This window comes from Vulpes vulpes, chromosome 10 (genome assembly GCF_048418805.1).
Source record: "Vulpes vulpes isolate BD-2025 chromosome 10, VulVul3, whole genome shotgun sequence".
Taxonomy (NCBI): Eukaryota; Metazoa; Chordata; class Mammalia; order Carnivora; family Canidae; genus Vulpes; species Vulpes vulpes.
In genome coordinates this window covers 28,684,048-28,710,723 of record NC_132789.1, presented here as the reverse complement: position 1 = coordinate 28,710,723, position 26,676 = coordinate 28,684,048, and the positions used below count along the sequence as shown (strand labels likewise).

The 26,676-nt window shown below is 50.3% G+C and overlaps 1 protein-coding gene across 6 annotated transcripts in view; it reads left to right on the top strand.

Moving 5' to 3' along the window:
* Positions 1-26,676, top strand: part of CABIN1 (calcineurin binding protein 1) — a 152,712-nt gene that overhangs the window by 58,895 nt on the left and 67,141 nt on the right. For 3 of the 6 annotated variants that reach the window (XM_025982684.2, XM_072723349.1, XM_072723348.1), the window contains exons 23-27: positions 454-715; positions 6,294-6,554; positions 9,553-9,704; positions 11,912-12,090; positions 26,128-26,277. In XM_025982684.2, coding sequence (XP_025838469.1) covers positions 454-715; positions 6,294-6,554; positions 9,553-9,704; positions 11,912-12,090; positions 26,128-26,277 — 1,004 coding nt within the window. Of the gene's footprint in view, positions 1-453; positions 716-6,293; positions 6,555-9,552; positions 9,705-11,911; positions 12,091-26,127; positions 26,311-26,676 lie in introns of all 6 variants that reach the window. The other 3 variants (XM_025982682.2, XM_072723347.1, XM_025982683.2) reach the window with 1 other exon arrangement.

Here is a 26,676-nt window from a genome sequence, read left to right as displayed (position 1 = left end):
GAGGTGGCAGCGGGATGGAAGCCTCCCTGTCGCCTTGGATGGGACATGCCTTGTAAAGGACTCCTTTTCCTTTCCATCAGAAACATTCTGTGGGTAACCCTTCCAAGCAAGGAAGCAAAGGGGACCAGAGTCCAAGAGCCCACCATGCTGGTGAGCACAATCTGGGCTCAAGTTGGTGGGGATCCTCTTAGAACACTTACTGAGTACCTGTGAGGTGCTGGATGACCTCAAATACATATCTTGTGGTGTCCCAGCAGCTCTGCTCTCTTGAGGTGGGTTTTCTTAACCATGTTTTATAGCTCAGAGACATAGAGTCCCTGGTGGTGGAGCTGGGCTCTGGGTGGCCTGGGAAATGAGTTGCCCCAGACCTGGGGGCCTCACCCTCCCATCTATCATATCTACAGTGCTGTAAGGGCAGTGGTATGTTTACTGGTGCTTTTGTTGTGACCACAGGTTTGATTCCTGGGCAGGCATGGCTCTGGCCCGGGCCAGTCGCATTCAGGACAAGCTGAACTCCAATGAGCTGAAGAGTGATGGGCCCATCTGGAAGCACGCCACGCCTGTCCTGAACTGCTTCCGCCGGGCTCTGGAGATCGACAGCTCCAACCTATCCCTGTGGATCGAGTATGGTACTATGTCCTATGCCTTGCACTCCTTCGCCTCACGCCAGCTAAAGCAGTGGAGAGCTGAACTGCCCCCTGAACTTGTGCAGCAGGTGAGGAGGAGCTCTGCTGAGGGGCCGCCATCCTGCCATCTGACTGAAGTGCCCTCAGGTGGCAAAGTTCTATCTTATCCATTCCTTTTACCCTTGTCTTCACAACCATCCTGGGAGCTCACAGATGATTCTCCTCATGAGACTGTAGCCATACTTTGATTGGTGACAGTTTGGTCCTTGGTCTTTAGATACCTAGTCTGTTTTGGGTGAATTCAGGGCAAGGCTCTTGTGATCTGGCTGGTCAGCTGTCAGTTTTCCAGCAGTGGAGAGGCAGGGGAGGGGTGTTGACCGCCAGAAGTAGCTGTCCCTTCCCTGTTCCTTCAGAGGAACTTCTTGAATCCTTGTAAAATTTTTGACACTGTATTGGGAATTTCGAAGTCTGTCTTGGTAGGGGGTTCCCCTGGTGTGGTTTGCTGGGTGTCTGGCCTGAGGTCTGGGTTGAGCAGGGTACCCCCTTGGCTCCTTGAGATGGAAATGAAGGAGTCCCACCAGCATGTTTAAGGTTGGTGTGGCAGTAAGATGCCATGGTCCAGAAGGGTTTCTAGGAGAGCAGAGTGCTGAAAGGGCCTGTTTCTTGTAGTGATCATGTGTGGTCAAAATCTAAACAAGATGATGGCCTTGTTAATGCTTCCATTGGATTGTTGAGGGAACCCAGTGAGAGTAGACTGGTCAGTGGGACTCTTAGCTACAGCTATGCTGCAGTTGTCTTGACAGCATCTCCATCCTTGAGAGTAGGCCTCTGTTGTCATGCCCAGCCCCCCACCCCTGGCCCCTGTGACCCTTTAGAGGCAGGTCACAGGCTTCCACAGTGCTTGGCCTTGTGATGACCCTGACCTTCCCACATTGCATTAAGTAGGGGAAGTCCTAGCCTTGTGCAAAGAGGTAACAACTCTTTGTTGCTTGTTGCTGATTGTATATAAAAGCGAGGTATCCTTAGTGTTAAAAATTCAATTGGTATGGAAAAGAATAAATGGGAATGTAATAATGACATGAATGTCACCCTCCTACAGTGGCCCCTTTTGTGCCTACTACAGTGGCAACATCCCACCCCACTAGCATGGGCGTGAGGGGCAGGGTCTGCTGTTTGTGGGCAGTCAGTTGCTAGCAAAGGGCCACAAAGTGAATCCACTCAAAATGTAGTTCAGTTATCCTAGTAACTAGCACCTACTAGGTGTGAGTGGGGCTTTATCTTAGTAAAGATAAAGTAATAATAATGAAAATAACTCCTAAATCTTACCTTACTAGGACTTTGGTGATAATTGCAAGGGTGTGTTAATTCTTCAAATGATCCAATAATGACTGAGTTTGGTTGGTTTTGGGAGAGTTTAATTTTTCCATCAGTTTTATGATAGCATGGTAGGTACCCCTTCACCTCAGCAGCATAAATTTAGACAGCTACTTTTGCAGAAATATTCCTGCAAATATTCTGTCTGCAAATATTCTGTCTGAGAGAAGGGCTACTTCTCTCTCCCAGGATTCTCTGATATCTTTGTGCCTTAGAAGAATGTGTTGCGGTCTCTTCCTTGACCAGTTGTCCTCCCTTTGGGCAGTTGTTAAATGTGCCCACTGCTCATGTATAAAGGCTTTGTCCATATTACTTTCATCAGCTTCATGAAATCCCGTGTCTTTTGCAAAATTTGCAGCTTAACTTTGCAGTAGATCTGCATTATACCATTCGACTAGATGTGAAAATCAGCAAAAGATCGACTATGGAATGAATGTAGTGAGCTGAATGTGGATGAATGTCAGTGAAAGTGCTGGGTGGATCTGCTATAAGAGCACAACCTGAATCTGAACATTCCCGTGCTGTCATAACTGCTGTCGCCACCATGTCTGCAGCTGTGGGGCCTCTGAGTTCCCACACGAGGTCTTGTGGTATGGGACATCTGTGTGCTGTGTGATAACACTTTGAGAAAGCCTCAGAAAGACTGAAATCCCCTTCTCTCTCCACACATTTTCTGGTCTCCTCAAGTCACCCATACTTGACAAGAGCAAGCTGGAAGCATGACCTGGGACTCTACCTTTGGCTGTTGTTTGAAGAATGCCAGTAACTTCAGCTTTTCCCCCATGAGCTCTGGGTGCCACCACCTGTGAGCCTGGGAGGGTTGTCTCAGGGTGCCAGACTTCAGGCACTTTGGCTCTAAGGTTTTCCCTCTCTTTCTCTGCCCAGAGAGCATGAACCCTACAGGCCAACGAGAACAGTGGCTCCCACATGTGAACTGGGCATCAGAACCTCTTTTGGGGGAGTGAGGAGCTTGTTAAAAGGCCCCATCAGGCACTCACGGTCAGAAGCTGCACTTTCTCAGGTTCCCTAGGTGGATTAGACACAGTGTCCTGGGGACAAGCCTGGCAACAGTGGCAGAGGACAAAGGTGACAGGAAGGGCAGTGTAGCCATGGAGCAGAGACAGGTGGTGGGCTCTGTGACAAGGAAGAAAATGGGCAAGAAAAGAGTAGCATGGCCCTTGTTTTAACCTCACTTTTATAGAAACCACTCTTCAATTGTACAAGAAACGCCTCCTTTATAACAACTGCCACAGTAAGGACAAAGTTAAAATCTTTTTGGCTCCCCCCAACCCCTTTCTAATCCCTTCATTCCTGCTTCAGAGAAACTTAACAGTTAGGCTTGTATCTTTCTAGACTTTACACAAACACTGTTTGTTATGTATACATGTTCTCCTAGAAAGAATGCCATGATTTACCTGTTCTTTTCTTCTTGTCTAAATGCTGTTGTGCTGTACGTGGTGTTGAGCTTCCTTTTCACTCAGCTCCATGCTGTTGAGCTCTACTCATGCCTTGCAACCCTATTTCATTGCAGTTGTTCTATGCAGAGACCCCTTGCTCCATTCTGTTTGTAGTGTAACGGCTCCAGGGCTGAGCAGGCTGGGAACTGAGTCCCTGACAGCACTAGGAACACTGTTATCCTCTGCTGGGACTCACTGGGGTGGGTGGAGTGTAGATCTTGGGATTCTTTCTCTAGTCCCCCACTAGTGATGCCCAGTAGGATTTAGCAGAATAGAGGCTTTCCAGGAAGTAAATATGATGAGAAATCAGAGTGCCCTTTCTGCCTTTGGTACTTGAGGGTTTTGTTTGTAGAGCTCCCCAAGAGGAGGGAACTTTTGATTCCCCCAGGAAGGGGCAGGGAAGGCAGAGAGTGGGCGACAGACAGGAAACCCAGGTTGACTCCTTGCACACCTCTTCCCCTTGCCTGTTCTTTCTCTTGCATAGCTTGTGGCCCCGGTGGCTGAACTCCATTCTGATCCTTAGGAAGCCATTGGCTCAGGGAGCTCAGGGCCTGAAACTGGGCTCCCAGGCCATCTTCCTGGATTGTCAGGGGTGGCAGGAAAGAGATGGAAGTCCACCAGGTGTGCGGGGAAAGAAGGAGGTTTTGCGTTGTTGCCCAGGGGGATAGCTGCCTCACAGGGCTGCCCTGTGCCTCCTGTTTTCTCCACTTCTGGTAAGGTAGTTTCTTATCCTGAAGTATGTCATGATGACACAGCCCCTTGGTGGCTAGAGCTGTTTGGGTTTATTGTATTTAATTAGGTGAGTTATAGGACTCATGTTGATAGCTGTGCACTTCAACTTCTGCCTGCAAACTTGCCAAAGGGGTCTATTACAGGAAAACCAGTGGTTTCCCTTGTCAGTTCCAGGCAAGGGCAGAGGCTTTGGGGCCAGCGCCTGCTGGCTGTGTGGCCTGCTGTGGAAACCTGGCCGTAAGCAGGCTGACCATCCCTCCTGTGTGGCAGTATTGTGAGAGCTGGCATTTCCTTAGGACCTCTCATGGGCTGGCTCTGGGCGAGGCACCCTGGCCAAGAGGTGAATGAGGTGCCACAGCAATAGGTGCACGTCTCTGGGTTAGGCAGGTGGTGTTAGGGTGTCTGGCAGAGCTCTGGAACATAGTGGATCCTCAGTGGCTCTCCCTCCTGCTCCTGTCTGAAGAGTTCTGACTACTGCACCTACTGAGGACAGGGATTCTGTGCTTTATGTGCCTCTTGTGTGGTTCCAGTCCAGATGGGGCTCTTCACAGTTGCCCTTCCTTTCTCAGTGGGTGGCTTTATGACCCTCAGTGGCAGAGCTGGGTGGGCAGAGGGTTACTGACTTGGTTGAGGCCACATGGTGACAGAGTAGTCAGAGCAGGACTCCAGTCAAGTGGCTGCCTTTTACTGGTATAGATCTGCTACAGAATCCCATTGGAGGGGTATGATGGAGTCACTTGGCTTGTGCCGTATCCTGGCACTACACTGTGATTCTTTCTATCATATCTCACTCATTGATGGTTTCTTGATTCCTAGGCAGTAATTTTCCTTCTCAAGAAATGTTTGGCAGAACACTGGGGTTCTTTGTGCCGGCCCCAGGGCCATTGCTACAGGAGATTCATGTAGATCAGCGTCTGCGGACAAACATCCTTGGGCAGCCTTCCTGTGCACAGTGGGGTACAGGTACTCCTCTCACAGGCGGCAGGCAGTGCCCCTGCCAGAGCTTAGTGCCTGCAGCCTCTCCCTTCCTCTGGTCCCTGAGATGAGACTAGAAGAGGCTGCAGCTTCCCTGTTGTCAAGTTAGGGTCATGAAGATGAGGAGCTAGAGACCTGGGGTACTGGGAACAGCTGCCTCTTTGGCCCCACACAGGTAGTCTTCATTCCAGCTCCTACCCAGGAGCTCTGGGATAAACGGACACATGCATCTAATGGCTTGACATCTCACGTGGATAACATCTAGGTGCTGCCCCATAGCCCTCATACAGGGACTGGGAAAAGTGACTGGAAAAGTTTTCTGAGTTGGAAAGCATCTTAGAAGCTGATCCTCTGTTTTAGCTGTTTCCACCCTTCAGTATGTGAGAGGGTGGCTGGAGGCACTGGGTCTTAGGGTGGGGCTCAGGAATCTGCCATTTTTAAGCAACCCAGGTTTCTCTGGAGGGGTGCAGAGGACAGGGTGGGAAATTCTGTGGTACCCCAGGGGTGCACATCCTCTCCAGCGCTGTGTCGCTGGGTGTTGGGTGCACACCCTTTCCAACTCTGCTTTCCCATCCTAGTGAGTGGGTGTGAGAATGAAGTGCTCACTGCCTGCAGTGGGGGCTCATCTCAGAACATTGGTGCTGGCTCTTGGCATTCTCAGACTGACACAGCAGAGCTGCTGTTGGCCTGGTTCTCCTAGCAGCCCTGGCCTTGTGCTGTCTCCCCCTCCCAGGCAGAGAACCTTACTGCAGTCGCAGTGAGGGGCATGGTTGGGATCTTTAGAAGGGGGTCAGGAGGTACTTCATAAACTCCTAAACTGTGTAGTTGCAGATACTGCAGGATGGTGGTAAAAGAAAGGAGCCTGGAATTGACACGAGGAGACATGGGTTTCAGTCCAGCTCTGTCCCTTATTTACTGTGTGCTTCGGAGGGGTCCCCCGGCCTCTCCATACTCTGTGTCCCCAGATATGAAATGGTGATAGAACATCTGTGTGTCAGGGTTGTTAAGAGGATTATAAACTTACAAAGAAGGCAGCAGGGCTTCCCTCAGGATAAGGCAGGTGATAGCTGAACCCTGTAGGTTCAGGCCCAGGGCCTGAACTCAGTCTGGTCTCGTGGTCTCATTCCAGATGGAAGGCCGGCGCGACAGCATGCTGGAGACAGCCAGGCACTGTTTTACGTCTGCGGCCCGCTGCGAGGGCGATGGTGATGAGGAGGAGTGGCTTATCCACTACATGCTGGGCAAGGTCGCTGAGAAGCAGCAGCAGCCACCTGCTGTTTACCTGCTGCACTACAGACAGGCTGGCCACTACCTGCACGAGGAGGCTGCCCGCTACCCCAAGAAGATCCACTACCACAATCCACCTGAGCTGGCCATGGAGGCCCTGGAGGTGACACCATGCCGGCCTTGGGCAGGGAAGCAGGGCAGGGGCGGGCCAGGCTCTCTGTCTCCCTGGGGATGGGGGATGAGGTCCCAGTGGCTCCCACGCAACCTGTTGGAAACTTCTCTGTGTTCAGCAGCTTTGTGTGTAGTGAAATTAAAGCAGCCTTTCCTCTCTCTTCTAAAGGGTGCTTACCATCCTTTCTGGGAGAGTGATTGTTTTGTTTGTCTCTCCAAGAGGAAAATTACCTTTCCTCCTCAGCACGTGCAGGGTTCTTGAACCTGACTTGGTGATGACATCGATGCGGCACAGTGTCCCCTGGTACCTTTGTTCCCTGCGATGCCACAGGCTGTGCCTGGAGCTCCCAGCTTGGCAGGACAGGGCTAGGGGAGTAGTCTGTTCTCTTGGCCTCAGATCTGGGGTCTGGCAGTGCTCCTCAAGAGAAGAGCAGTCGTATGGTGCTTGGATTTGCATTTATGATTTCTGGGGCACTTCACACATACTGTCCTCGATGCTCAGGGCGGTGGTGGAAGGCAGGCTGGGAGGCTGTGGCTGGCACGTTCTATAGGGAAGAAACTGAGCACACGGGTGAGGATCCATATGAGCCTGGCCCGGCCCAGGCCTCACTGTTTCCTGAGCACATTCGCTTTGCTCTTTTGTGCCCAGCTTGTGACCAGCAAGCTTCTTGGAGTTTGGGGCAGAATCTGCTTATTATGCCTTATCTGCCTTGATGTGTTTGTTTGTTTTTTCCTGATTATAAAACTAACACATATTCATGGATAAAAAAATCAAACATAAGAGTCAAACATTCAGAAGTATTTAAAATGAAAAACTGAAGTCCCCAGTGATCCTAGCCCCATGTTAACAGTTTGGGCATGTCCTTGTCTTTCTAGATTTTCCCCCTATTAATATATAGATACATAGTAACATCTTCTTACTTTGCAACTGGCATTTTTCACTGGACAAGATATAGTGGAAGACATTGTGGGCTTCTTTCCCTGCCTCTGGGCCCTCTAGTCTGGCTGGATGTCCACTTATTTGCCCAGTCCCTTCTTCATGGGTTTGGCCTTCTTTTCTGCTTCTCCCTAAGTGGGTGCGGACAGGGCCTTGCCTTGTATACATATCAGGGAGCACTTACTGGAGTATTACCAAGGGTCATTTAATGTCGCATCCACAGCGTCTTGTTGCCCTGAAAGTTTATACTGATCTATGAGCATGTCTCTTTTCCCTTAACCATGTTTTCCCTCTTTTTAATATTTGGTAATTGAACAAGCAAAAAAGGCTCATTTTAATAAATTTTCCTTTGAAAAATGATTCACACTGAGTGGTTGGCAGCAGCTGTCTGGGGGCCATATTCATAGGGTTCATGGTGAAATGCGGAAGCACAGCTTCCAGGTTGCTGTCATTCCCTACCCAGGTCCTTCCTTCCCATCACAGCTCTTTCATGCTTTCCACTCAGGCTCACAGGCCTATCCCTGGAGGGATTTCCACTTTGGGGCTGAGAAGGCTGAGGCCCAGAGGGCTGGTGTGCCTTTCCCTAAGTTAACAGCAGAAGAGAAGAGGGGTTGGGGCCCATGTAGCACCTCTGATAGCACTGAAGCTGTGGGCAGGGAGGTAGTCCAGCCCTCAGGAAAATGACAACTCTCTTTTTCCTCCGTGGTGTTTTTTTGACTTTTGGCTTCTGCTGCTGTCTGATGGAACCAATAAGCAGGCAAGATGGTGTCCCTGTGGGGCCCAGGGACTTCCAGGTAAGGAACTGAGGCCTAGCACACCATGCTGGCTCTCAGGAGAATAGGAGTCAGCTGCAACATATGGATATCTTGTTTTAAAAATGACATTTCTCTTAAGACTTTAACTCTGCCCTGGTGAAAATTCACCTCTGCTGTTGAACCTTCAGTTCAAATGCTGAACCTGTCACTTAGTTAAAACTTTGCCATTTGAACAGTGTGCTCCTTTAGGCAAGACCACCTGGATGTGTGTGGGGGCATCAGTTTTCTGTGGCTGAGAATGGACTTGCTGGGCTAATTACTCTGGGGGCCACAGGCAAGCTAGAGGTGGAATGGCTCTGGGTGGTGGTCCCCTCTGTCCAGGATGCCCCCTTCAGAGTGCTGCCTAGGCCAGACCACCTAGCATCTCACGTGGGTAGGTCGTTGGCAACATCTCTTGAGAACCATGTCTGGGTGAGAGTTGGCTGGTTAATCAGGGTCTACGGCCACAGGCATTCCCAGCCCTCGTGACATCCTGTGCCATTTGTGGGAGTCTGTGCCACAGGCAGGAGCCTCCATTGTACCCACGTGAGGGTGCGAAGGTGAGGTTGAGTCACTACAGAGGTGCCTATGTGTGATGTGGTGTTCAGTTGGGGGCAGTAGAGGGCAGGGCAGACCTGAGTTTAACCTGGCCCTGGGCTTTCCCGGCTGTGGTGCTTTGGGCAACTTACTCACACATTTGTAAATGGAGGATTGTGGTGAGGACTCAAGGAAATGAAGAAAAGCACAGGCTTCAAAGAATATGGCATGCCTCCTACCTGTCCTGTAACCACTGGGCCAGCTCCTCCAGGCCTGCAGTACCTGGCTGGCCCAACAGCACACACACAAACAGAAGTCAGCTGTTTTTCACCTCAGGGAGTCTGCAGTGCAGTGGGAGACAGGTGTGGAGGCTTCCTTTTTATGGGTGCTGAGGGAGGGGGCCACAGAGGGTGGCAGGGGCTGTGGTAGGAGGAGGTGCCCAGTGAATGGGGCTGAGGGTTTTTACTCTTGTCATCTTACCACCACTTGGTTGCATTACTGGCTAAACATTTAAGCTAGGACGCTGAGAATTCCTGTCCATTTTAATGGTGGAACTTGCTTTGAATGACTTATAGGTTGGCTGGTTTAAAAGCAAATGAAAAAGGCAGCATGTGGCAGCCTGTCTCCTTGGTCAGGGGCCCTTTTCCAACGTAGCTGATTGGCCTGTGGAGTGAACCTTAGCAACTGGGAGGGCTGCTTATATCCGAGTATCATTCTCCTAGGTGTACTTCCGGCTCCATGCTTCCATCCTAAAGCTCCTGGGGAAGCCCGACTCTGGGGTCAGTGCAGAGGTCCTGGTCAACTTCATGAAGGAGGCTGCAGAAGGACCCTTTGCCAGGGGCGAGGAGAAGAATACACCCAAAGCTTCAGAGAAGTGAGTAGCACGCTTTCACCCAGCAGCTTACGCCATATGTACCTCGATTTTTCATTTACGGCAAGATGACATTCCAGGTGAGTTCTCTGGAATTCACCTGGAGACTCCTGGTTGCCGGACAGAGATATTTCTGTTGAAACTGAGAAGGAGAGGCTGAGTGTGCAATCCCAGGTCACCTCATGCTGGATTCATGCTCGGTGCCACCCCATCCTCAGGGGCAGGTCCTAGGGAGAAGCCAACTCCTTTCCTCTCCCCATTGGGGCACAGCTCTGCCCTACGCAGAACATTATAGGAAAGGAGTTTTCACATTGCAGACTCAGAGCAACGTGAAAAGTCCTTTCCTATAGTGTTCTGCATAGGGCCTGGCCTAGTGCCCACCACACAGGTGTGATAGCCCCGTGACCCATCCTGCCCCACAGCATTTACTCTGGGTCCTTTTCCAGGGCCTCTCCCAAGAGTGGGGACTTGTTAGGGCCTGTCTGCTGCCTATTCTCCCAAGAAGCAGAGCATTGGAGGCTCTTCTTGTGGTGCCAGAGACCATGGGGATGCTAGCGCCATGGTGTGGTCCCCTCACTGGGCCGGGGAGGACCCTTGGGCCTCCCCTTGATTGTGGCCCAGACTTCTTTTGCTCTGGTGTCCACATCTTGGAGCTTCAGCTCAGCTTGCCCCATCTCTGTGCCCATACCTGGCTGGGCACTGTGCAGGGCTCAGCCAGGTGCCGGAGAGACCTGCGCCCAGACTGTATCCTTGAGGCCCATTGTCTTATGGGAGAGATGAGCATGCATGTAGCATGTCACCCAAGCAGATATGGTGTGTCCTAGGAATTATAGGTATGTACCTTTTAGTTGCAGAGGGCCCCCAAGGTACAATGATATTCTCTTTTATTGATCGTAACTCTTAAAAAAAAATTATTGGGGTGCCTGGGTAGCTTAGTTGAGTAAGTGTCCAGTTCGATTTCAGCTCAGGTTACCATCTCAGGGTCATGGAATTGAGCTCTACATGGGGCTCTGTGCTCAGTGGGGAGTCTGTTTGGGATTCACTGTCTCCTTTTCCCTCTGCCCCTCCCCCTGCTCATGCACAAACTCACTCTCCCTCTTTCTCTCGAATAAATCTTCTTTAAAAATTATTAAATTATAGGGGCGCCTAGGTGGCTTAGTTGGAAGTGTCCGCCTTCTGCTTAGGTCATGATCCTGTAGTCCTGGGATTGAGCCCCACGTTGGGCTCCCTGCTCAGCAGGGGAGTCTTGTCCTTCTCCCTCTGCCCCTCCCCCTAGTCATGCACATGCTCTGTCTCTTGCTCACTCTCAAATAAATAAGTAAAGTCTTTTAAAAAATTGAATTATACAAATAATGAATAAATATATATTTTAGGTATAGAAAATTCTGGCAATATATAAATATATGGGCTAAAATGTGACAAATTCACTTTCCTCCCCAGAATTAGTCACTATCTAGTTTATTTTCTCAAAAAATTATCTGTGCATTTACACACATTTAACATTTACATGTATAATCGTAGAGGTTTTTTTTTTTTTTTTTTTAATATCATAAAAACGGACTACTGAAGGTGCTATTCTAGAGTTTACTTTTCCCCTGACAAGGGGTCTGGGACCCCATCCATAGTGATAGTATCCCATTCATGCCATTCAGTCTGTGGGTATGTATTATTCCATAGCATAGGTGCGTCATGTTTTCTATAGCCATTTTGATGGAACATTTCAGGTATTTCACTTTTTTGCTCAACAGTGTTGTAGCAGGTATCCTTGTACACATGGGACTTTGCAGTAAATCCAGACGTTTTCTCTATCTGCATTTTGTTGGGGATTAAATCTGTCAGGCATCACGTGGAAGGGTACTGACTTGGCATGGAAGGGGATTAGGATGGGTTCCTCTGAGGAAGGGCTTATCAGCTACCCTGCAGTCTCCCTAGGGCTTGAGGCCTGAGACGGTTGAACAGTGGCCACTTAAGGGCTGGAGCCCAAGTGGGTACCATGGGAGCAGCTCCTTCAGCACCTTGGACCACCAGCCAGGAGGTTAGGTCACTTGAGGTGTGTGGGAGCAGTGCAACCTAGGAGGGCAGAGGAGGCCCTTGAAGGTGGCAGGTCAAGAAGGGTTCAGCGGTAAGGAAGGGCACTGTTTCAGAGCAGCACATGTCCTATTTCGGTGGGATGTAGAGATTCTAACCTGCACTCCACCCATCTCCCACAGAGAGAAGGCCTGCCTGGTGGACGAGGACTCCCACTCTTCAGCTGGGACACTGCCGGGCCCCGGAGCCTCCCTCCCCTCCTCCTCTGGCCCAGGTCTGACATCCCCACCTTACACAGCTACTCCGATTGACCACGATTACGTCAAATGTAAAAAACCCCACCAGCAGGCGACGCCGGACGGTACAGTCCCTGTTCTCCCTACTGCCAGCCCAGGGCGGCACGCCAATCACGGGGGAGGGTGCTTCGGGTGATGATTTGCTTTGTTTTGGTGAGGGGGTGGGTCTGGGGTGACACGGGCAATGTTGCGGCTGTTCATTAACCTCATGGCCTCACGGTGATTCTGTGCTTCCGAAACATGCTCAGGGTCGCCACCTGCCAGCTAGCCCACCTGGGGGCTGGGAAGGGGCAGGGCAGGCTAAGGCATCTTGCCTTTGTGAGCCTACATCTTCCCACCTGAAGAATGGGGATGTTGAGGGGTACTTGGAAGACTCTGTGTACTAGCTGTTGGGATCTGCAGGCTGCCTTGAGTGGCCTTCGTGCAGTCAGCCCAGTGATGCTGGCATTGTGCCTGCATTATTACGGCAGGTCTTTCTGACAGCCGTGGGAAGCCTGAGTCTCTCAACCCTGGGAGTCCAGACAGTGGGGTGTGGGAATCAGCTGGGACTGTGTATGAGGCCGTCCCACATGGGATAGGGCAGGTGGCGACCTTTGAACCACATTTCTTACTAACATTAGGAGGCTTGCATGCTGACCTCGTAGCTTGATTTCTTCATGTTCTCCTCACCTTTAAAGTGATAAGCTGTTATAAAGTCTTTGCTGAAATGAGCAAAATTGGTGGACTGAGAGGGCCTTTAAAGTGCGGCCCTGGGGAGGCAGTGACAATGCCGATAGACACGCAGGTCCTCACTCACAGGTCACTGATTGCATCAGGCTGTGGGGGAAATAGGCCTTGCTCTGCCTTCTCCAGGGCATAGGACACCCCTCACCCATTGCATGGGTTCCTGAAGTGTGCCGTGTTGTGAGTGAGAGGGGTGTGAAAGTAGATTTAGGGAAGCACTGAAGGAAGCTAGGCACGAAGGCCCCCTCTGGGCCTCTCTGGGTCCTGGATTTGGTGATCTGAGAGGAGAGGAGACTTGTAGTGCCCCCTTCTGGAATTTGCTTGACCTACAGGGACTGTGTGGAGAGATGTGGAACTGAGTGTGTGCTGCTGCATGACTGCATCACCTCCCTGTGCCCCAGAGAGTGGATTCAGTCCTGCACACGTCCTGAAGCAAGGTCCTTCCCCTTCTTACTTAACCCGAGTTCAATAGGAAAACTTCCCTGTTCCCAACATTTTACTCTTGAAAATATTGAGAAAACGTACTGGATATCAATCTCTGCTTTACAAATCCATTTTTGCCAGGTACTCCTGTGAGGATTTAATATCATACCAGCTTTTATAAGAAAGGGATGCAGCTCGTGGCTGTCCACAGGCCTGTGACTGGCACCCCTTCGAGCCCTGCAGGTTCAAGCTGAACTTGGGTAGCAGGAGCCCCTAGAGCTGGAATTGGCTTTCCTGGTGTAGGCATACTCTGGTAGCAGAGAGGAAGGGAGGCAGGAAGGGGCCATGATGCTATGCTGCCTGGCCCTACTGTCCAGCGCCCCCGTGCTGGCGCACACACATGTGGAGTTGTAGGGAAGCAGAGTGTTGGGGGCAGGCACTGTGTGACATGTCCTAAGTGCCAACATAATGGTTGTTTGCTCTAGAAATTTGCAGGGGGAGCCACACATATGGGCTCAAATAGAATTTTAATGGTTGTACATTTTTCAATGATTGTAAAAAAATTTTTTTTCAAAGTGATTTCTGTCAGTGATGTGGAGCCACGGTCCGCTTTCACCCAGTCCCAGCTCAGTGTGCCAGGAAGCTCTGCACTGGCCATGCTGTGCTGTGCACACAGGCCTGGCTACATAGCGCTTTCAGAACTCCTGCCCTCCTCACCTCAGAAAGAAAGCAGTGTCTACAATAGGAAAATGTTTGGGCCCTAAAATAGCCATGCCCTTAAAATGTGGCCGTTTTAGCTGTTATACTAGCTTGTAGGGAAGGGCCCTGGCTTTGGAGAAGTAGCAGATTGCTGGTATCAGGGGATATGCTGGTAGCCTCAAGGCCTGTACTGCCCTTCTCTGCTCCTGCCTCCTGTGACCCAGCCAGGGCCACTAGCCCTGAGAGGAGAATGTGTGGCCTTACACTTTGCATACAACTCCTCAGCTTGAGACCAGCCTCCCTTGGGGCAGGACAGGGCATTAGTGCTCACTCTAGGCATAGCTGAGCCCTTCTACAGGAAGGCTGATGGGTGCTTCTAACTCGTACTGACCAAGGGAAGCAGGTCAGGAACTCAAGGCCAGATAGGGAGGCCAGGGCAGAGCAGGCCTTGGAGTCAGGGGGATCTGCATTGCCATCCCAGCCCCACTGCTACCTGACTTGGCCACTTTGGGGAAGGGACTTCATTCCGAGCCTGTTTCCTCACCTGGAGAATGGGAGTAATGTTTTTCTTGTGGGTTTAAAGGAAGGTGCTCCCACGTTGTAGCTACATCCTAGATGCATTCAGCCCGAGGTCATCAGAGTTGGCACAAGGGCCATGCAGCATGGCACAGTGAGAGAAGCCTAGGTCTGAGGCCAGTCATCCTTGGTTTGCACCCTGTCTCTCTCAGGCCGGTGGTGTGATCTCAAAAGAGGGGCCAGCAGGGTCCTTGGGAGCAACAGCCTTGGGAGTAGGCCTGGGCCTGTTTTCTGCACCCTGGATCCTGTCAGAGGCTAACTTGTTACCAGGTAGACAGGGAGACAGGCATTAGGATTTCCCCTTGGGTGTGGCTAGGATACCCCACATTCGAGCTGCCCTTCTACTTTTGTATATCTCTGCTTCAAAATCAGAAATCAGCTGGGGTCAGTTCTTATTTGGTGTACATTTTTAGGAGAGATTTAGAAAAATACCTTTACATTTTATGTAGATAAGATACATTTTATGTTTGATAGTAGGCCTCTTAGTAGGACCCAGATTTACTCTCCGGACTGGCCCCACTTGCACCCATGTGCCATCCTGCACTAGCATTGAAATCTCCCTACAGCCTGTCCAAGGCCTGCCTAAAAACTCTTAGAACTGGCCCTCGGGTTTCTTGGAGACTCCACCGAGTCAGATGTGAAAGCCAGCCCTTCTCAGCATGGCTGGGAGGGTACCCACAGCTGATCTGAAGAGGGGCCCTTTGGCCAAGTTGAGACACTGAGATAGAGAACGAACTTAGTAGTCAAGGCTGCCTCTACTGGCAGCCCTGCCTGTCTTATTTCTCCCTTCCATCTTGGGACTTGTCCAAAGTCCTGAAATCTTTAGCGTTAACACTTCCTAACCAGGAAGAGGAAATCACATAGGGAGTACATTATGACCCTTAAGGAGTTCCCAATGATTGCTGTTTAACATGTTCAAACATAGCATAATGAGATTTCTGAACAAATTCTGTACCCCTTCCCAGCATGGAGTATGTGAGCGTGTGTGAGTAACTGGGCCCTACCACATGGCAGTGTGTGCTTGCTCTGGGCTGGTCCCCCCGAGAGGTGCCCGTGGTCCTAGCCTCACAGCTGCCCTGCAGGCTTGGCCACGTGTCCTGTTTCCCTGGGAGGAAGCTGAGCTGAGGGCAATTGGGTGCTCATCTAGGGCTGCTCGCTTAGCTGGGGAGGAGTCAAGGGAAAGTTGAGGTCTAAGTCTCCTTCTACCCCAGGCCAGAGAAGGCTAACACTGGGAAGGTCCCGTATTTGCTGACCTGATGGAGACTGGATCTGTAGGCATTTCCCTGCTTTGTTTGTTGAAGGTTTGTTGGTAGCAGGGCTCAGGGAGCAGGGTTGTTACAGGACGCCTTGGTCTATAACTTGGCCTGGCTTAGCCAGCCTTCAGGATGTGTACATAGTGACACTATGACTCTGTTGGACAGCCAAGACCCTTGCTATCTACCTGCCATGCTCCATGTCACCTGAGACTCTTGGAGCCCAACTTTCCCTTGACTCCACCCCAGCTAAGCGCCCTATGGTCTGTCTGAGGCTGAGCCTTCTGTGGGGTTCTTCAGCCAGCCCGTGGCCATGCCTATCTAGTGCCCATCAGCATTGTGCTGGGTGCCTGGAACAATCCTGGTTCCTGCTACAGGTTCTTGGGGAAGGCAATGTGAAGCTGTGAATCAGCTAAGGGTCGGAGTGCAACTGAAACCACCCCCAGGAGACCTGGCCTGGCCTTGGTGGGTGGGAGGCCTTCCTGAGGAGGCAAAGCTTAGCCAAGGTCTAGGGGGTGTCAGTGTTTACTATGAAGGTGGAAAGAGAGAACATGAGGGTCAGAAGAGTGGGAGCCATGGAGGCTGGTATTCAGGGTTGCAGGATGCCCATTTGGCCCCATCAATAACATAAACAGAGTCTGCCCTTAGCCCCAGGCTGTAGGGTGTGAGCCGTATGGGAAGCCAGGGTGCCCTATGCAAGCTCCCATGTGATCGTCTGTCCTCACCTGCCATGCTGTCACCGTTTGTGTCGTGTCCCATTTGTGCTCATCCTCGCCTGCTCACCCACACTGCCTCCACCAATATTGCCCGTGCTGCCCCTAACCCTGACCACACTCTGTTCTCCAGGCTTTGTCTTTCTGCTTGCACTGTCACGGCTCGCTTCAGGGGACAGCGCAGACCGCATGCTTAGTCCTCAGTCCGGCTCCCTGCTCCCCATGATCAGGAGCTCCTCCATATCTGCTGGTCCTGTGACTTGGAGAGTGTGTGTTCGATGTGCTTGGCTTCTGCCCACAGCCCATGTTCTCAGTTCTGGCCAGATGCAGTGGTGGCCTCCTCCCACTGCCCGTCTGCCTGGTGGGGTGGCTTAGTCCTGTATTTCCATTGCTTTGCTGTTTCTGGCTTTAAAAATTAATAAAGGCGACAGACTCTAAGATACCAAGCTATCTTCCCAAGGACAAATGTGTCAAAATGCACTTCATGCACAATAGCCAAGACACTCTGAGGTGGGTCCTGTGTGCGCAGGCCACAGTGTCCAGGCTTGAGGCAGGGGGCTACATATGGCATCAGCCCTCACCAGCCTCCCTTCCCAGGGCGAAGGAGAAGTCAGCTTACAGTAGGCAAGCTACATTCCAAAAACAGATGTTTCGGGATCCCTGGGTGGCGCAGCGGTTTGGCGCCTGCCTTTGGTCCAGGGCACGATCCTGGAGACCCTGGATCGAATCCCACGTCGGGCTCCCGGTGCATGGAGCCTGCTTCTCCCTCTGCCTGTGTCTCTGCCTCTCTCTCTCTCTCTGTGACTATCATAAATAAATTAAAAAAAAAAAAACAGATGTTTCAATGTGGGAGAGACTTGTAGTGGAGCTTAGGTGCCCCTGCCTGTGCTCCTGCAGGGTGGGGACTGATGTTGTGGCAGGAAGGGAGGCTGTCAGAGGGCAGAGCCAGTCACCTTTGTTCTCTTCTCCTCCATTCTTACTCTCCAAGGAACCTCTCCAGGCTGTAGCTGGTAATGGCATATGTTGAGTGCCTGCTGGACATAGAAGGGGACCCTATGAGGAAAGCCAGGAGGAGGGCACCCTGATCCCTGCTGCCTGATTGAATCTGTGTGTCCCTAGGCGGTATCTTGGGACAGTGGTTGGTGCCAAGAGGTAGTGCCGTAAGCTGGCCAGGGCCCTGGTGAGTTGGGAGGACTTCCTGGAAGAGGTAGCCGTGCAGATAGGCCTGCAGGGCCATTTCAGGTGAGGGACAGTGGGAGCAAGGACATGGAGGTTGGAGAGCCCTACTGTATTTGGATACTGAAGCAATTGGGGTGGGAGGAAGAGAGACCTTGCAGTGAGAGAGCTTGGGAAACCAGCTGGGTCTGAGATGGGGCACAAGGGCTCTTTGCTCTAGGTACAGTGTGACAGAGCGATGCATGGTGAGGATCACACAGTGAGTGGTGCACATGAGTCCAAGTCTTGTCCCAGCTCTGAGCACTGGGGGGCCAGAGGGGTGGTGCTGCTGTCTGCACATTGGTCCCAGCAATACTCTGAGCACCTGCCTGCGTCTTCTGTGTATCTGCCTTTTTATCAGGGGTCCTCATGTATCTGGTATCTCTTTTGGGCATCTGTCCAGGCTTCTCAGCCTGCCAGAGGGTGCCTCTCCCACACAGTTAGCCTGGCTTCCAGTGGGTGTGTTTTTTCCTGCTGATCATCGGGGCCCACTGGGGCAGAATTCGTCCGGTTGAGAGATTTGTCAAAAGATCAATTCCACCCAAGTTTACTGTTCTTAGAAACCTGTTGCTTTCTAGTTGGCAGAGCATTTGTGATGTTTTCAGGGCTCACTAGTCAGAGTTGTCGCGGATTTTGATGGTACAACCACGCCTTTTCCCTCAGACTTTCATTGGACTGAACTGATGGAATAAATGGTTGTGAGCTGTTTCTAGTCTTAACTGCTGGAGCAAGTGGAGAAAATGTACCAGGAAACTTGTGTCTTGTAAACAAAGAGCTCTTTTAGGTTGACCTGGAAATCCTGAGAATGTTCAAGGGCTTTGAAGGGAGTCAAACCTGAACCAGAAAAATCCTCAGAATACAGCCTGCTCTCATACTCCATGAAATGGACAGGCTTTCTGTCACCAAGCCAGATCCCTTTCCCTCTGTGTCCCCAGCTGTCGTTCCTTTGCAGTTGGCCCTCCAGGCCCCACCTTAGAAGTGGAGGGTGTCGTCAGCAGTTGGCTGGCAGATGAACATCCCTGTAAGGATTCAGGGGAGGGGCTGGGGTGGCCTAGAGGCATAGATGTGAAACATTCCAGTGATTAACAGTAAGGGAATGAAATATTTATAATTTTGCCACAAATATTAATTAGTGTGAACAGATTTTGTGTGGGCAGACTTTTAAAAGAACATTCTAAAGAAGAGCAGAGCCAGCCTGTACAGCCTGTCCACTAGTGAGTGTGTCTTTCCTGTTGATTTCCAGGCAGCTCCTTAAGGAAATCAGGAGTCTGGGCTGTGGTCAGTCCCTGGAGTCCCATTTAGGTACATGCTTCTCTGGAAGGCTCTCTCCACCCAGTCCTGTAAGAGGCCTGGCTTTTCAGTGAGTCTGGCTCTCCTATGCGGAAGAGCTTTCCCGTTGTCTCCTGTACTGCCCCAGGACCAGGAGGCCAGGAGAACCGCCAGCCCAGGCCAATTTGCAGAACCTCTAGGTGGTGGCAGAGGCAGGAAGGCAGCCAGTTCTGCTTATCCCTTCTGGCTCTGCTCCAGCAGGCAGGTGAGAGAAGGGAGGGCCGCTGCCTCCAGACTTGGCAGCCTTTGCCTGCAGAACACTGGCAGACCCACCTGGTTCTTTTCTGAGCAGCAGCACAGGCCAGCAGCCTGGGGTCCCACGGTGCCATCGGAAGTGGAGGCAGCACCCCAGGCTATTAGCATACAATTAGACATAGCCGTATGTCCACTCATTTGGACCCTTGGCCCACAGTGTCCCAGAGAAGGAATGTGACACCCATAGACTGCTTTGAGGAAAAGGTGAGACTATAGCCAGGCCTGGAGGGAAGCTGCGTGTTCTCTAAGCTGGAACTGCGCCCCCCCCCCCCCCCCCATCAGGGCGTGCTGTGAGCATTCATGCTGTGCAAGGTGGTACGAGTCTGTGCTCAATCTCAGTCTGGCTGGCCAGGAGGCAGGCGGGACACGTTCAGAGTGGTTTGGGCCTTCCTTGCCCTGGGGCATCCTCTGCCCACTGACAGAATGATTCTTTAAGAGGTTTTCATTCCTCTCTCTCACTCTAATGATGTGGAAATGAACTTAGTTTTCTTTTAACCTAACTTGCTTCTTGGTGTGAGTGAGACCTTGGTGTGGGTTGCTTCCTAGTATTCAAAATTAGTATGATTTTAAATAGCTTTGTGCCAACCCTCTCTGAAAGAATTGAAGAGAAACTTGGCCCTGGGCTCTTACTAGCAATGACATGCTTGTGCCCTGTTTCCCAGACGTGCACCTCTTTCAGGGGTGGGCAGGATCCTTGGCAAACACCCCCTACCGTCTTGCTTCACAGGTGTGGTAAGGAGGTCCCAGCTCCAGCCAGGGCACCTCAGTGTGCTCAGAGCCCACCTCGAGCTCTGACCCAGCAGCCTGACCTGCATGGGGCGCTGCTTCCAGACCCCTTTCACTTCCCTCAGGGCTCCTTAGGTGCTCGCAGGCACCCCTGTGACAAGGGATTGTCCAGGAAACGGTGCGCCCCAGGGGTGATGTTGGCTTTTGTTCTCCACCCTTTCAGAGGGCGGGCTGTTCTGGGTTCCCGTGTGTATGTCTGAGGGACTCGAAGCGAGAGGCCTGGTTGTGGTCCCTCAGCTTATGTGTGCCCTGCTTTTTGGCTGTGGCTGTCATGTTGTTTTTAAAGAGTCTCAGCGGAGGCCCCACCTACTGGGGGTCTCAGCAGACCCCCCTGAAGCCCAGCACTGCCCTGTCTTCCCCCCAGCATCCTTAGTGCAATCTGCTGCCTTGCCTGCTCACTCTGGTGCATTAGAGCTTCCCTCACTAGGCAGCATCAAGAGGGTATTAGCATGTTGGGAGTAAATATCCGTTTGCTTAAGCCAATCCATGGTTTTTGTAATAATCACAACTGGGATTCCAGCAAATTAGCGATTCTTTAGGCCCAGAGCCCAACAGCTTGTGAGTACGTGAGCTCATCCGGCAGCATGCCAGTTCTCGTGAGATCCTCCTGGCTAGGCTCACTTCCCAGATGCTTGCCACACGATGCGCTGCTCAGCCGTGCAGTGACTACAGCTGCTCTGGATGCTAGTGAGAAGCGCCTGCCCTGGCCTGACTTTCAGAAGGACTTCTTTACTGCAGGAATGTGGCCTGCCATCTTTTCTGAGCCATTGGTGTTCTTTTTGGTGGTGCCAGAGTAAATGCTGTGGGGCAGAAGAGTCACGGGGCTATCATGCCTGTGTGGTCGGCACTAGGCCAGGCTCCTGTGGGGATCCCATTTGTGTATTGAGGACAGAGCAAGGAGAGTAGTGATATATTTGTTGGGATGCCTGGAGCAGCCCAAGTGGCAGATCTGGGATCGGAATATGGGTCTGAGACTCTTGAGTCCTGAGCTCCTGCGGTGACCATGTGTGGCCTCTGAAGGCAAGGGACTGCTTTCCACAGAGACAGCAAATGGTCTGCCCCTGCCATTTCTCTGGGAGAAGTGATTCTCTCACACTGGGGACTTGGGTTTAAGACTTCCCATGAGAGCTATAGGCCTGCCAGGAATTCCTATCTGGTGTTCACAGAGCCTTGGGGTCTGGCCTTACAGGTCACGGAAGAGCCCCTCACTGAATATGCGGCAGAGGGGTCCAGCCAGGTCCCTGCTCCCTCATTAGTAAGACACAGAACCTCTGTATTGGCCACTGAAGGGTCTCATGTCCCAGTTTCTTTCTTTTTCTTAAATATTTTATTTATTTATTCATGAGAGACACACACACACAGAGAGAAGCAGGGACATAGGCAGAGGGAGAAGCAGGCTTCCCACAAGGAGCTCGATATGGGGATCGATCCCAAGACCCCGGGATCACGACCTGAGCCAAAGTCAGACACTCAACCACTTAGGCATCCCTCATGTCCCAGTTTCTATTAGTCCACCAGCCCAGCTGATACTAATACCCACCAATTACTGGGCAGTGTGCATTCCAAAGGCAGCTAAGGAGGAAGGGCTGTGGCCATCTGAGAGGTGGCTGTCTCCAAACCCTGGTCAATGATCAGACATAGGGGAAGAAGGTAGAGCAGCAGAGCTGCCTTTGGAAGCACAGGCCTAATTCCATGTTCCTCTGTGCAGGTAGGCCCACTTTGGACGACCCTGGCATGTCAGTATGTAAGAAGTGATCACCACCCCATGCACGTGGTGCTGCTCGGGTGTGATCTTCAGCCTGGCATAAGCAGAACCGTTTGCCCACTCAGAACAAAATCTGTAATGTCAAGTGTGAGACCTTACTGGAAAAAAAAATCAGTTCAGGTTCTCTGAAATAATGATATTGATAACTGAGATGATATTTTTGTGAATACTTATTGTGTATCAGGCCCCATTGCAAACATTTTACATATATTAACATATTTAATCCTTGTAACAATTCTACAAAGCAGGGATTTGTATTATCACAGTTTTTATACAGGAGGAAACTAAAATGAAAAACAATTATGGCAATTGCATAGGCTCTCCAACCTAATAAGTGGCTGAGCAGAATTTGAACTCAGGCAGCCTGGATCTCCCAGAATCCAGGCCTTTGATTTTGTTGAAACAACTACATTTTGTTGCCAGTTTGCTGGCCCACCAGGCTGCTCACTACTGCCCTCCTAGGGGGCCCCCAGTATTTGAGTTAGTTGAGCAAAGGGTTGGAGGGTCCTGGGGGCTATGTCTGCCTTTCTCCCTGTGTCCCTAGACGCTGTTCTACCATTGACCTCTCTGAGGATGTATAGTTGTGATTCATAGGTGGGGAAGGGACTTCACCTGTTCCAGGTCACACAACTAGTGAGTGGCATGAGAGGAACTTGGCTCTCTTGATTGAGAGAGAGCTTCATCCCTCAGATACACAAAGTTGAAGACAAAGTTTTATTTTTTAAGGTTGTGTTTTGTCTTTAATATTGGATTAATATACTTCTTTAAAAAAATGTAGTGACTGCATTAGGCTTAACAAAATATGTTTAAGTGATCATAGTCCACCTTCAAGTGATATTGTACTACTCATGTGCATTGAAGGAAATTCCCATTTCTTGTACTCTTGTTTTCATTCCTTTTTACACAAACTATAAACTCACAATAGGCTGCTACTAGTTTTGCTTTAGACAATACACAAGAATACTTTAGAGGAATTACACATGAGGACAAAGAATGTCTTTTCTATTATTTAATGATTTCTGAAGAACTTCATTTCTTTATGTAGATCTAAGTTTCTGTCTGATTTCATTTCATTCTACCTGAAGAACTTTTTTCAGGCGCCTGGGTGGCTAAGTGTCTGCCTTTGGCTCAGGTCATGATCTCCTCAGTTCTTGGGATTGAGCCTTGCATTGGACCCCCTGCTCAGTGGGAAGTCTGCTTTTCCTTCTCCCTCTACCTCTCCCCTCCTGCTTGAGTGTGTGTGCGCGTGCTCTCTCTCTCTCAAATAAATAAATAAATAAAAGTCTTTAAGGGGGGGCACCTGGGTGACAGTGGTTGGGCATCTGCCTTTGGCTCAGGTCATGATCCTGGGGTCCTGGGATTAAGTCCCTCCTCAGGGGCCCCGCAGGGAGCCTGCTTCTCCCTTTACCTATGTTTCTGCCTTTCTCTCTGTGTCTCTCATGAATAAATAAATAAAATCTTTAAAAAAGAAAAAAAAACTTTAATATTCCTTGTAACTCAGATTCATGGTAAGGAATCCTCTTAGCTTTTGTTTGTCTGAAAAAGTTTTATTTCTGCTGCATTTTTGAGAGATACAGAATTTGAGGTTGACTTTTTTTTCCTTTTCTTTTCTTTTCTTTTTTTTTTTTTTTTAATTTAAGTCATCTTTACACCCTATGTTGGGCTCAAACTCCCAAGCCTGAGATTAGGAGTTGCATGCTTTTCTGACTGAGCCAGCCAGGCACGCCTGGGTTGACTTTCTTCCTTTCTTTCAGCATCTTATTTTATTTTTTAAAGATTATTTATTTATTCATGAGAGATACAGAGAGAGAGGCAAAGACATAGGCAGAGGGAGAAGCAGGGTCCATGCAGGAAGCCACATGTGGGACTCGATCCTGGGACTCCAGGATCACGCCCTGAGCCAAAGGCAGACGCTCAACCATTGAGCCACCCAGGTGTCCCATCTTTCAGCATTTTAAAGATGTTATCTGACTTGCATGGTTTCTGATGAGAAGTATGCTATAATTCTTAATTTTGTTCCTCTATATATCATGTGCCTTTCTCTGCTTTTGAGATTAACTCTCTGTCTTTGGTTTTCAGCAGTTTGAATATGAGACCTCTGAGTGTGGTTTATTGTTGATGTTTTGTTTGTTTTTTAAATATGTGTGGAGGAGTCTTTGCCCTGCTTGATGTTCTCTGCCCTGCAGGAGTCTTTGCCCTGCTTGGTTTTAAATATGAATGGAGGAGTCTTTGCCCTGCTTGATGTTCACAAATTCTTAGCGATTTGATGTTTTTTTCATTATTTTTGGAAAATTTTCAGTCATTATGGATGTGTGTCCATCTCATTTCCCTCTGGGATTCTAATTAGTATGTTGGATCATTTGGGTGCTCTTGGGTACACTGTCTGATTTTCCCCCCATTCTCCTTCTCTCCGTTTGGATGATTTCTACTGACCTATCTTCAGGTTTTGGTTATTTCTCCCTCCACTGTGTCAAGTATGCTGAGAAACTTGACAAAGGCATTCTTTGTGTCTGCTATTGTGTCTTTTATTTCATAGTTCCATCTCACTTCCCAGATTCCCCCTCTGTTCATGCATGTGTCCACCTTTTCTACTAGAGCCTTTAACAGACTAATCACATTTATAAATTGCATTAATCTTAGTGTATTTATTTTAGTAATCTCTACACCCATTGTGGGGTTTGAACCCACAACCCCAAAATCAAGTCACATGCTCTTGCAACTGAGCCAGCCAGGTGCCTCTAATCTTACTTATTTAAAATTTTTCCCATCAGGTAGGTCCAACATCTAGGTCATCTCTGAGTCTAGTTCTGTTGATTATTTTCTCTCTTCCCAATGTTCTTTGTGTGAGTGTGTGCCTCATTTTTATATTGAATATCAGATATTATGTATAGGACAGAAGAAACTAAAATAAGTCCTTTTTATGCCTAGAATGGGCTTCTTTCTCCTGTTTCTAGGCTGTTAGGAGGGGGAGTTAGGCTAGTAAGAAGTTGAGGTGGGGTTGGGTTTTGTTGTTGCCATGGTTACCTTCAGTGCATCACTGGCTTCCAGTTCCTATGATCTTACCTTCTTATGCTTATAGCAGGACTGATTTGCCAGAATATTTTCTTCTCTTTTCTTTCTTTCTTTTTTTTAAGATTTTATTTATTTATTCACGAGAGACAGAGAGAGGCAGAGACATAGGCAGAAGGAGAAGCAGGCTCCCTCCGGGGGGAGCCTGATGCAGGACTCAATCCTAGGACCCCAGGATCACAACCTGAGCCAAAGGTAGACACTCAACCACTGAGCCACCCAGGAGCCCCTGCCAAAACATTTTTTCAGTGTTCCATTCCCACCTTCAGCCTTAGGCCTTTTGTGTACACCTCAGGGAGGGTTTCTCTGCATGTTCTTGCCCCCTTTCCTGTGGTAGACTGCTTTGCGTGCTTGCTAGCCTGGGGTAAGAGCAGGGCTGATTCTCTGTTGTCTCTGTCCAGCCTCAGACTTAGCCAGATGTGCCCCTGCATCTCAGGAGTGGGGCTTTTCTTCCCCGAGGGTGAGGGGCAGGAGACTGTAAGTGTCAGGGCCCTGAATGGTTTCTAGCCCCTCCCACAGGAAGTGTTTCTTTTCCCTTCTCAAAGCTGCAGTGGGTCTTCACCTGTACCTGGGAGGCAACATAGGGCCAAAAGGTCCCCGCATTTCCTGCCTTTCCTATAGCTTCAAACATGCCTCCTCTCCAGGCCTTCACCACCAGGAGGGTTTCCTTCAGTCCCTCTTCCTGCGTTGCCCCTGATCTTTCTCATGAGCACCTGTGGAGGTCTGAGGAGAGGAGCTAACATGTGGGTAGCAAGCTTCCCGGTATCTATATCTCCCAGTGATCTCTGCTTTCCCTCTAGAACAGCACTTGGCCTGTAACGACTGGATAAAAATGTCTGCAGGATGCTTACCTGCTTCAGTTGTTGATGCTATTGTGTCTATGTGATAGAAACACTATAGAATAGTGTACTATTGTGCATCTTTTTCTAGCTCCACATTCAGCAACATCATGTTGGCTGGTAGCCTGAAATTGGCGTGGCGGGAGTATTTACACCACAGAAATCCATAAATACTACAAACGTGGGCTTCCCTCCTACCCTGAGAGCCAGTTGTTAACCATTTACCAGAACACTACCATTTGGGAAAACCATACAAGGTTGACCTTGGAGATTGGTGCCTTTGGTGAGTGGCTCAGTGGCCTCCGGGACTGGTCAGGCTCAGCAGGATCACAATGGCTGTGCTCAAGCCATCTCCTCTGCAGGGCAGTCACCAGGACACTCACCCTGGGGAGGCCCCTCCGTGTTGGAGCTGGTGTAGATTCATGCTGCTACTCTCTCTCCCTCCTTTTCCCCTCAGAGCGCAGCCAGGACAGCACGGCCGTGGCGCTCTCAGACTCCAGCTCGACACAGGACTTCTTTAATGAACCCGCCAGCTCATTGGAGGGCTCCCGAAAGCTCTATGTGGAGAAGAAGCTGCCTGTTCCCAATTCCCAAGCAGGATCAACTGGTAAAGACCTTCAGGGGGCCACAGAGGAAAGAGGTATGAAGGTCTAGGTTGGTGCGTTAGAACTGCTTTGGTGACCCATGGCAGTCTGGGCAGTCTGAAGAACATGGGCTCCTGAGCAGCTGGGAGCCAGCAGCTGGCTGGCCTGGCTCCTGTCCTTGCACCTCTGCCTGCTGCTCTGGGACCTCAGTTGGGCAAGTTACACACTTCTCTCGCCCTCTGTGCTCCCTGTAGGGTGGGAGCCATCCGATGGCCCACTCTGGGGGTTGTGAGGATGAAACAGGGTGGCTCAGAAAGGTGCTCGCACAGTGCCTGGAGTGCAGTGTGCACTCACTGACACTTGTTGTTGTTATGATCCCCGCAGCCCAGTGTGGGAAAGCCACATCCATGACGTGAGTGCCC